Raw genomic sequence first — 12335 nt, forward strand, 5'->3', positions numbered from 1 at the left:
AAGCTGTGTTGCTGCTGCAGTGAAGGTCAGTGGCCTGGGTGTACTGTTTAGTAGGGATGTCGGAATCGGAAAACCTACTGAACAGGATTTCAAATTCTTTGGAAGATGAAACAGTTCTCATATATACAGTACAACTGTGTATTCGATTGGTTGTTTTATTTGGAGCTTTAAAACTGATTCGCTGTTTCCATGAAATCTTGACCACTGTGAAACACTGATGGAAAGCAGGCCTCGTTTTCATTTTTACCAACTAGCGTGATAAAATACCTTTTTTTTTTTGCATAGTGTTTATTTTTGATTTATTGAGTTACAAAGACAATTTTAGAAAGCAGGTGAAGTAATTACTACAGTTCTTTCATTTCCCATAAAAAAATATACTTGTATAATACCCTATATAGTATTTTATGTGCAGTCTTTGGCCTCTTTTATAGATATATATGCTTGTTAATGCATATACCAATTGAAGAAAATATTGGATATGCAATGCAATACATACAACATGCAGATACGTTCAAGAGGTCCAACTGCATATGCATGATCTAAGCAACTTTGACCATATGATTGTTGGTGCTAAGCATGTTGGTTGCAACATATTGGAAACTGATGACTGCATGAGATTTTCAAGCACTATAGTCTCTAGGGTTCACAGAGAATGAAAAAAAAGGAAATATCCCGGAAGTGGTAGTTCTTTGGGCGAATGCAGCTTGGTAATGATGGGGTCAAAGGACAATGAGCAAGCTTGTTCAAGCTAAAAATAGGTCCACAACTGCACAAATAACCTCTTTTTACTTCAATGACATGCAGGGAGCATGGGATCGCCAAATTGGGAAAACTGAAGAATAGAAAAATGTTGGCTGATCTGATGAATCCCAGTTTCGGACATACAGACAGTAGGATCCTTCACTGTGAGATGGGAAATAGGATTACAGCATGAATCTGTGACTGACAAATCTGCATAAATCATCTTTTTGCTATCATTGGATTGGAAGGAAATCTTTGAGCATAATTCCAGCACCTTATTTAATCCATGAAAAATACAGGCTGTTCTGAAGTCAGAAGAGGCCATACCTAGTACTGGAATGGTGTACCTTATAACGTGTCCTCAAAGCGTATACAATTTTTTTTTTTTTTAGTAGGAAAGTCTACATTTTAAAATGCAATTCACAGTTGGTTGCCCTTTTGAATTGCCAAATGAAAATTGTTTTTCTCTAAGGGACCCTCCAAATCTATACCTGAGAGTTCCTGCGTGTATAGTAGCGGGCCCTCAGGGGTTCATTTTAAAAACACACACTTAACTGCAAGGCATATATGTGAACTAGCCTAGTAAAATATAACAGGATTTCTACGTGAAATTCAGGTATATGCAGTCAAAATTAGAGTATGTTACTGCAGGTAAGCAAGCAAGTATGAATAGGCCCTAGATGAAAGTCCTGTTTTCTCTTTCAGGTACCAGATTTTGCAAGTACCTGGGTAGAAATGAAAATTATATGACTGAAGATCAAAACCCAAATGTTCTAGCTATGGATCATCATGAACCTGTGAGTATTTGGCAGTTATTGGCTTTGTTCATAGTTTTTATTTATATATATATATATATATATATATATATATATATATATATATAAAAATATAGAAAAAAACAACAAGCTCATTGTATTGAAAGTGAGTGAATGTCTTACAGAAGTCATTTAGGACAAATATATTGTTTATTTACTATGGTGTGCCCTTCAGTTATTGTAATTTTTCTTTCTTTCACCTGATTATATATTACTTGAACAGCCTTGTAATGACATTTATTGCCTTGCATGTTCAGATATATTTAAAATGAAAGATATTTTTGCAAAAATATTAAAAAGGAAAAAAATGTCTTTGAAGTGTGCCATAACTTGTAGAGCAGCAAATATTATTCAGCAATTCCTGACATTAAAATAACCTCTTATGTTAGGGAAAGAGTCTTTGGGGTTGATTTACTAAAGGCAAATAAGCTGTTCATTTTGCAAATGAAATTTGTACTTTGTAAAGGAATTTACTCTTAGCTTACTGAATGAGGTGAAGCTTTTCTGACTTCAATCATCCAATCACATGCAAACAAAAATAATTTTTTTATTTTCCTTGCACGTAGCTGGGTAATCTCACCACATTCACTAAGCTAAAGGAAAAATTGTCAAGTCAGCCCCTTCTTCTCTACATTATACTGCTTGGTTAATATGTGGTCTTCACAAGAGAAAATAGATATTATAGACATATAGAAGTCAGTTGGATGTGCAAGCATGATCTGCCTATAGGCACCTATGTATGCAGTCCAACAACACACATGGTTGCTTGATGTTATGTAGAGGTGTGGTGAAGAAGAGGTGTGGTAAAGAAAGTGGGAGGACCATTGAAAATGTAGGCTTATTAGGGGTAAGATAATTGTGATTAACATTTGCCAACAAGCGCTAGTCGTTTCAATCTGCAGATACTTCATAAATGTTAGATCATCACCAATCTTGCCATTTTCAGTTGTAAAAGGTGACTAGTATCTATGTATAACTTCAGGGCTGGACTAGGACAAAAATTTGGCCCTGGACTTCATCCAGACCGGCCCACTTTAATGTTGCAAACACACACAAAAACAGTATATAAGCTAAACGCAATAGCGCAAAAAATAAAAATAAATAAAAGAAGTAAAAACATTCCACGGATAGAAACCGCTTTAAAAAAAAAAATCTTTATTTAGATAAAAATATGCATTCCAACATTACAAACACTTTTACAATGACATGATTTTAATAAATTACTTACATCAGGGTCCCCAGAGAGCCCCTCCTTACATCAGGGTCCACAGAGAGCCCCTCCTTACATCAGGGTCCCCAGAGAGCCTCTGTCTTACATCAGGGTCCACAGAGAGCCTCCTCCTTATATCAGAGTCCTCTGAGAGCCCCCCTTGCATCAGGTTCCCCAGGGAGCTCCCCTTACAAAAGGGTCCCCAGAGAGCCTCAGTCTTGCATCAGGGTCCCCAGAGAGCCTCAGTCTTGCATCAGAGTCCCCAGAGAGCCTCAGTCTTACAAAAGGGTCCCCAGAGAGCCTCAGTCTTGCATCAGGGTCCCCAGAGAGCCTCAGTCTTGCATCAGGGTCCCCAGAGAGCCTCAGTCTTGCATCAGGGTCCCCAGATAGCCTCAGTCGTGCATCAAGGTCCCCAGAGAGCCTCAGTCTTGCACCAGGGTCCCCAGAGAGCTTCAGTCTAGCATCAGGGTCCCCAGAGAGTTTCAGTATTACATCCGGGTCCCCAGAGAGCCTCAGTCTTGCATCAGGGTCCCCAGAGAGCCTCCCCCTTACATCAGAGTCCCCAGAGAGCCTCCCCCTTGCATAAGAGTCCCCAGAGAGCCTCCCATTTACATCAGGGTCCCCAGAGAGCTCCTTCTTACAACAGGGTTCTCAGAGACCCCCCTTACCTCAGAGTCCCCAGAGAGCCCCCGCCTTGCATCAGAATCCCCAGAGAGCCCCCCACTTACATCAGGGTCCCCAGAGAGCCCCCCACTTACATCAGGGTCCCCAGAGAGCCCCCCACATACATCAGGGACCCCAGAGAGCCCCTCATTACTGCAGAGTCCCCAGAGAGCCACTCCTTACATCCAGGTCACCATAGAGAGGGGGGGGGGAAGTGAGAGATGATGTGATCCCTCTGCTCTCTTGCCCGCCCGGCTCTCCCATGCTGTCTGCCCACTCTCTGGCTTTCCCGTGCTGCTCGGGGGCAATGGGCCCCAGATTCGGGGCTATAGCCACAAAAATCACCCCTTTGCGATGCCACTGGCTGTCACAGAAGCCAGCCCACTGAACCATCGGCCCGCCAGGTAACTCACGGCAGTCCCGATGGCCAGTGCTTGCCTGTATAACTTTAATCCTCCATCAGATTGAAAGAGAAAGTTTATATTTGCTTTTTAGATTTTTCTTGATTTGTCAGATTGTTCCTCTGTGCTTCTCCGATTTGCAGGTTATACTGGAGATGAGCATGTATGTATGTATTTATCTTTTATGTAGCAGAAAAAAACTCATTGTGAAAAAGTCTCTTTTATTTTTGTTTAAAGCATTAAATCCTACTTACAATGAAACTGCTGCAGGTAAATGTATTAACAAAATATTAGGTCTTAGGGTGATATAATATTCTTTACTTCACCTCATCTGGGTACCTCTTTCTTCAACTTTTGAAAATGCTTCAGTTTCTTACAATGGGAATTAGTATTTTAGGAGTGTTAACAATAGTCTGATGCTTTCTGAAGCTTGTGGTCCAGAAAACCTTTCTTTGCTCCTTTTCATTTACTAGTCTTGTTCATATTTTCTGCTGAATTCAGAACACTGATAATGTACGACCATTGACACTTACCAGGTTTCATGAATGTAAACTCAAAGCCAATTTACCAGGTCCCAATTTTAAAACAGGATTATGTGTTCCATAATGCTTCATGGTTTTCAGGCTGTCAGGTTATCTGACTATGGCAGGTAAAATTATAAAGCTGTATGCAAAGTTTTGACACCCCTGGTTAAATACACATTTTGGTGAAAGCAAATTAACAGAAACTGACAGATGCATATTACAAAGCCTGAAGGTGTTGATGGGAAAATCGGGCAATTTTCTTTCAACCGGAGGTGGAAGGAAAGAAAATTGGTTAATGTATGGCTCATTACTGTTTTTCTGGGAGGAAATGTTAGGCAGTGTTTGCTAAACATGATATCAACCATAGTGCTAGTTCACACCACTAAAAATGCATGCACAGTGTTTTCCATGTATTCCAATGGCTTTAGTTCACACCAGTGCAGTCAGTGCCAGTCAGTTTCTCGTCCGGTTTCGGTGCAGAAAAAAAAAGTAGAGCATGCTGCATTTTTTTTCTGCACAGAACTGTACTGGAACATAGCAAACTGTGTGTGGTGTGAACTGTAAGCAAAAACTGATCCGAAACGTATCCGGAGTGCATTCCTTGTATTCCAATGGCTCTAGTTCACACCAGTGCAGTCAGCTCCAGTGAGTTGCAGTGCACATCACCCAGGGCGTGTCTGGCTGAGCTGTTCAGTTACGCTGTGGATACCTTGAGGTGAATATTTGGAAACATCCTGTTACCCTGGGCATTTGGAAACATCTTACCGTTTTTTTGAGTGGAGCATTGGGAAACATCTTGCTACCTGGATACAGAGACCCAGGCTAGGGGATAAGCCACAGGCATATGTGATCTCCTTAAACAAGAGATCTAGCTAGCTGGTAACTGGCAGTATTATTATTCAGGATTTATATAGTGCTAACAATTTATGCAGCGCTTCACAATATAAAAAGGAGACAATACAGTTACAATACAATAAAATACAAGATGATTAAGAGGGCCCTGCTCAGAAGAGTTTATAATCTAATAGAGTGGGGCAGGTGGTACAAAAGGTTATAACTGTGGGGAATAAGCTGATGGAAGTGGTAGGAGATTAGTTGGAGACATGATAGGCTTCCCTGAAGAGATGAGTTTTCAGGGATCGCCTGAAGGAATTAAGAGTAGGTGATAGCCGGACCAGTGGAGGTAGCGAGTTCCAGAGGATGGGAGAGGCTCTGGAGAACCTATTATTGGTGGACCCTGTCACATCTTCTTGTGTGTCGTGTGTGGTATCACTATAGAGGACTGAGGAATCGTTGTCCAACTTATACTGTTGACTATACATTTTTGTGAAGCGCTTGTTCAGTTACATCTCAGGATTTTAGGGGACAGTCAGAGAACCTGTGTAGTGGTTCATTGCTCTAATTTATGTATGCTAGTTTAGTATTTTCATTATACTCAACATTGGGATATATGGATTAATTATCACATTCTTATTTATTATTAGTTTTCAGTGCAGCTTTTTTTACCCTTTATTCTGTTTATTGTGTGTGTCTCACATTAAGTTGCAGCAGTTTTTTCATATATTTAGATTTCACTTTTTGAATGATTTTAGGACAGGGCTGTAATACAACTTTTTACTTTGAATAAATGGAGTTGTCCATAGTAAGTATTTTATATTCTTTGAGTCATTTTTAAAGCTTGTTAGAATAATACATGTATTTTTTATTTATTTTTTTAAAGTAATTTTTATGAGCACTTCCGGTTCTGGCGCCGCATGGAGTAGCTGTCCCTTGTCACAGCTCCCGCACACCAGCCTCCAAAATCGGCTTTAAAAGCGGCGATTTCGCCCGAAAACCGGCAGGCAGCCTCCCCAGCCACACCGGCTCCGTAATGGACCGGTTTGTTGAGAAATCTGGGCCGCGCTCGTATGCGGCCGCCACCATGCGGCAGGCCTCGCCGCAAATCGAGGCCCCGGCTTCGGCCTACTCAGCTCCGGCCTGCGCGGCCCCACCGGAGGAGACAGCGCAGCGTATGGAGGTAGGCGATCCCACAGCAGGCCAGACAGCCTCTAAGGACACTCCATCCACACAGTCTCCTGCCCACCCATGCCTAGCTGGCCACACTACACCTCTCCTCATGCAGCACCCCATGCAGCCTCCTCCATTACAGGACTGTAACACTGAACTACTGCCACAGGCTGTGGCTGCTCTCCTCTCCCCTATGATAGCTGCCTCAGTGGAAAAAGCCATCAGTACAGGCATGCAAAAATTTCAAGCCCAACTAGGGGAACACACTTCTAGATTAAATGAGGCTGAAAATCGCATCTCTAACCTCGAGGAAGAACTTTATCAGACACAGTCTCTGGAGCAAGCCCAGGATAGAACCAACAAATATATCCTGGAAAAGCTCGATGACCTCGAAAATAGGTCCAGGAGAAGCAAAATGCATTTTGTTGGCATTCCAGAATCGCTGCCCCAATCTACTTTATCGGACCTCTGTTCCCGCCGCATACCTGAAGCTCTGGGCCTCGGGGGACCCTTCACAGTGGAACGAGCACACCGTGTGGGAGCATACAATGCCGAACGCAAATCCCCACTCCCGATCATAGCTAAATACCTCAATTACTCTGATAAGACATCCATTTTACAGCAGTATCGTCAATCCAGATCTCTTCAGCTTGACGGGACCAAAATCTTGATCTTTGCCGACTACTCGGTGGATGTCTCCAAGAAACGGAAAGCTTTCCAACATATCTGCACGGAACTCCACCAACGACAAATGAAATTCACACTGGCCTTCCCGGCAATTTTGCGGATCAAAACACCTAATGGCGAGCAACTCTCGTTCCATGATCCTGATGAGGCGACCCGCTTCTTAAAAACGTTACGCTCGGGCCCACATCTCAGCCCCACACCTAAGGCAGCTCCAGTAAACCAAGCCTTGGACCAAAGAAGCCCACGGAAAGACTCTCCCAAACGCTTCAGGGCTGCGGGCCCGGCTCAGCTTTCCCAAACCTCAAGGTGAGGGGTCTCCTACCCTACAGGTCTTTCTCACATCCTTCCCAGCCCTCCGGTTCCACGCCAACCCTTCTCATGCCTGGATGAAGTGACCCGTTTTGAACAGTTCCCCTCCTGGGCCGTTCACACTTCTCAGGTAGTATTGGGGTACAGCAAGGGCTCATTGAGCCACCCTGTTTGATTTTTTGTTCCTCTACACGAGCTATACTGCTCCTAGGCTTGGATGACTATTTTTCATGTTCTCTTGGTTCAATTGTTTTATTTTTTATGTTCCTTCTCTCTTTTGCACAACCGCTCTCATTTGTTATTGCTTGAATTGTTGACCTCAAATTTATAACTCCTTTTCCCCTGGGGTCTCATGTGTGCAGATCATCATGCAAATCCATGACCTGTCCCGTACTCCCCTTCTGTAGGGCGGTAATGCCTGCATGTATCATGGGGCTTGGTTATGGGAGCTGATCTACACAGTGACCCCCATGCGGAAAAAAGTGAAGTTGATGATTGTTTATGTCCCCTCCCTCTGTGCCCAAACCTGGTATCTACACCCTCCCCCCCCTTTTTTATTTCACCCCCTCTGCCTCCTCGATATGCCTACTTATACGCAGTCCCCACTCGCTGTGATCGCTCGGCAGGGCACATCAGCCCTCCACAACCTACCCTCCTCTTTTTTGCAGCTCTTCAGGCTGGTCAAACTAAAGATTCCACTACAAGCTTGTTATGTCCCCTTTGACGCTCCATTATGCTTCAGATAGTATCATGGAATGTGAAAGGGCTCCGTTCCCCCTCAAAAAGATTGAAGGTACTGAGGCACCTTAAAAGGCTTAAAACTGATATAGCGCTGCTTCAGGAAACCCATCTCTCCTCAGCCGACTACGTCCGGATGAAGAAGCTATGGGTGGGTGATGTAGCTGGCTCTGAAGCCGTTGGCCGTAAGGCGGGAGTACTTATCCTCATCAACAAGACTCTTCCCTGTAAGATCTTATCTACAGACGCAGATCAACAGGGCAGACTCCTTTCCCTTCGGGTCCGCAAAGGATCGAAGGAGCTCATTATATCTAATGTCTACGCCCCGAACAACCCTACTAAAGAATTTTTTAGCACGTTAACTAACTGGCTCCTGCGTTCCCCTCACCTTCCACAAATAGTGGGAGGTGATTTCAACTCTGTTGTTCACCCGGTTGACGATCGGTCCTCATATCCGCGTTCAGCCTCACCCCCAGCCACCAATAACCCCTCGAGCCTTGCAGCGACGATGAATTCCCTTCACCTCCATGACATATGGCGACTGCACCACCCGACTGACCGTGAGTTTTCCTTTTACTCTTACCTGCATAATGTCTTTACTAGAATCGACTACATCTTCTGCACTGACGACCTGATACCCCTGCTCCCAGGAGCGGACATACATGACATAGCTATCTCAGACCACGTGCCCATTTCAGCGACCCTAGAGACCCCGGACGTGCACCCCAACCCCAAATTATGGCGCTTTCCATCCTACCTTCAGCACAATTCAGACTTTAAAACATACATGGAGAAGGAGTGGGCAATTTATGCACATACAAATGCGCTACACACCGATAGCACCAACTTGTTTTGGGATGCTGGTAAAGCTTTTCTCTGAGGACGCATTATTTCTTATGCGTCTTCGTTCAAAAAGCATGCCCTTCACAACTACAAAACCTCCAGCTCCAGACTGCACCAGGCCCAAACTGGCACTCTACGCCAATGACTCTCCCGAAAACCGGACGGCTTGGCACTCAGCCAAACAGTCTTTTGATGCATGGGCTAACACCCTGAAAATCACCAAAAAAACCTACCTCGACGCTACCCTTCATAAATTTGGCAACAAAGCTGGCAAACTTCTTGCCAGACTTTGCAAAGGCCCTTACCGCCCGACGGTCATTCCGTCCATTCGCGACTCGGACGGTCGTGTTGCTACCTCCCAGAAAGGCATAAACGCGGCAATGCTGCGCTACTACTCTACCCTCTATGCAGCTGACCCTATTGACCAACGCACAGCGCGATACTTCCTTGATAAGGTTAACCTAACTTGCATATCCTCCGATCAACTCAATGAGCTAAATGCCCCCATCTCCCCTTCTGAAATTTCTTCCACAATTCGGTCTCTAGCCTCCTCCAAAGCCCCCGGCCCTGATGGCCTAACAGGCGAATTTTATAAATCTCTTGAATCCCTGCTAACCCCGACTCTTGCCACAGTCTACCAGAACATATGGTCTGGCGGTGCCTATCTACCCTCCGGCAACCAAGCGATTATTAAACTACTAGAGAAAAAAGGGAAAGACCCGCAAGAACCAGGGTCGTATAGACCCATTTCGCTCCTAAATCTTGATGTCAAGATCCTTTCTAAAATAGTAGCTAACCGCCTGGCCGATATCATCCCCTTCCTGATACAGTCCGCCCAATCAGGCTTTGTCAAGGGTAGAACAGCGACTATAAATATCAGGAAGGTGATGATCGCATTGGAACACGCTAGATGCAACCCTAACAGTGATCTAGCCATTATTACCCTAGATGCCGAAAAGGCTTTTGACAATGTTAATTTTGGATGGCTATCCATGGTCTTGGGCGAGATGGGCTTCTCTGGCCCTTTTCTTCACTTAATTAGCTCTATGTATACATCCCCCACAGCTAGGCTTGTTGCCGCAGGCCTCTTATCTGACGAATTCCGCTTGTATAAAGGTACCAGACAGGGCTGCCCTCTATCACCTCTCCTTTTTAACATTGCTATCGAACCACTTTCTAGGTACTTATCAACTGTAGCCCCCTTACATGGGATCAGAATAGGGTCACAGGAACTAAGAACGTCTCTCTTTGCTGACGATGTTCTTATCTTCTCTGCCGACCCGTCCACTGACATGCCCACGATCAAAGAGGTTTTTGACCAATTCCGACAATGCTCGGGCTTGCGCATAAATTATTCTAAAAGCGAAATACTCCCCTTAGGCTCCCACCCACATCCGCTATGGGCACAACGCTCCATTTTTACAATAGCGAAAACGCATATTACATACCTGGGAATCAAGATAGGGAGACCACCCTCTTCTCTATACCACCTGAACTACCCTCCCCTTTTTGACAAAATTAAACGTGAATGTGAAAACTGGATGGATCTGCCACTATCGCTTCTGGGAAGGTGCCATCTATTTAAAATGGTCAGTTTCGCACGCTTATTGTATCCCCTTCAGACGATACCACTACTTCTCCGGCACAAGGACGTCAAACTCCTAAACACCACAATCTCTAATTTCATATGACGGGGCAAGAGACCACGCATAGCATTTACCAAACTCCACCTTCCCAGAACCGAGGGGGGCATCAGTCTCCCCAACCTTAGAACGTACAACCTAGCCTGTTTGTTAAGGGTAGGCATTGACTGGATAACCCAGAAATCCCATTGCTCGAATTACCAACTGGAGTCCGAAATGACACGTCCCTATTCCCTGTCTGCCCTTCTCCACTGTCAGTGGAAAACTCTCGACACGTCCTATCAACACAATCTTCTCCTGAGAGACACAGCTATCGCCTGGAGGGAAGTCAGAAAAGGTCTCAAGCTATCTCCGTTCATGTCAAGACACCTCCCGATCCAGGGTCATCCAAACTTTACCCCGGGTCTGGAACACCATCCTTACGCAACATGGCGACAGAAAGGCCTTATTAACTTCTCATCCATGTGTGACTTGGACTCTGGTCATGCATTATCTTTCCAGACCTTAGCCCAAAAGTACTCCTTGCCGGATTCCTCTGCTTTCCACTATGGCCAGTGCCTCAGCTTTCTTCAGAAATCATGCAGGGCGGAGCACTCGAGGTTCAAATCTTCTCTCATCGACACGCTTCTACGACAAGATTCCTACAAAATCTCTGAAATCTACAAACCTCTACTTCTCAAAACAACACCCTCTCTGCATTCATCCTCGGTATCTAATTGGGCGAAAGACTTTCCGGATGATGACATAGTCGAAAAGATTCTGTATGGCCTTAACTCAGTATACCGTCTCATCCCGAACGAATCTTGGAGGGAAACTCAACTTAAAATCTCACACAGAGCGCATATACCGTTCCTCCCATCGGGGATACCTCATACTTCTCAAGCTTCACAGTGCCCTCTTTGCCAACAATCAAAACCTACTCTTGCCCACCGCTACTGGTCTTGTTTGGCCATCTCCTCGTTCTGGGATCGCATATTGGCCTTCATCTTTGAAGTCACACTACTGAAGCTTCCCAAAGATCCGCTACTCCTCATCTTCGGATACTGGGATCCTAAACTACTCCCATGGTCGGCCGCCTCCTCACCCCCAGGCAAGGAATGGGCCCTGATTTGCCTGTTGCTTTCCAGGAGAGCCATTCTGGCACACTGGACTGCCACTACCACCCCTTCAGTTTCTCAAGTCAACAGAGACCTCAGGCACCTTCTTCTCCGGGACAAACTTAACACAAACCTACTCCAACCTAAAGCCACACAACGTTTCCATAGTAGATGGAACCTGTACATCGCCTCCAAACTCACTCCACAGGAACGGACCCTCCTCAAAGACCATTCTTTCACTCGCACTGACCCCCTGCTACCAGCGAACTTTACTGCAGTGTGAAACTTTACTACCCAGTGTACAACACAGTGTATCTTCTATTTTTTCAACGCCGCACCCCCCCACCATCGGTTGGGATCCCACCCTCCTCAGGTGCGGACTGCTATACTATACCAGGCTTGGCAAGCCTCCCCCTCCCCCCCCCTTTTTCTTCCCCCCCCCCCTCTTTCCTTCTAGCATTCTGTTATTTTTTATGCATATTCCATGTAGGACCTTGGCTCCCTTGAAGGATTCCATGGTGCCATGCCATGGCATCCGCAGATCCATCCAGTTGAGGTCATCCACTTCTCCTTCTTGTGAGGGAGAATGGTTTGGCCTCCATTTCCTGCAAGGAGTAATATGTTTATGTTTTCAATGCATTTAAATGTTGATGTGAC

At 45.0% G+C, this 12335-nt stretch overlaps 1 protein-coding gene across 2 annotated transcripts in view; it reads left to right on the plus strand.

Annotated features, from left to right (window-relative positions):
• Positions 1-12335, plus strand: part of CUNH2orf80 (chromosome unknown C2orf80 homolog) — a 158568-nt gene that overhangs the window by 143660 nt on the left and 2573 nt on the right. For both annotated transcript variants that reach the window (XM_077448466.1, XM_077448465.1), the window contains exon 8: positions 1447-1538. In XM_077448466.1, the coding sequence (XP_077304592.1) occupies positions 1447-1538 (92 nt within the window). The remainder of the gene's footprint in view (positions 1-1446; positions 1539-12335) is intronic.

The sequence above is a fragment of the Lithobates pipiens genome, unplaced genomic scaffold (assembly GCF_037356315.1).
Source record: "Lithobates pipiens isolate NorthernLeopardFrog02 unplaced genomic scaffold, aLitPip1_a1.2 Scaffold_22, whole genome shotgun sequence".
NCBI classification, from domain to species: domain Eukaryota; kingdom Metazoa; phylum Chordata; class Amphibia; order Anura; family Ranidae; genus Lithobates; species Lithobates pipiens.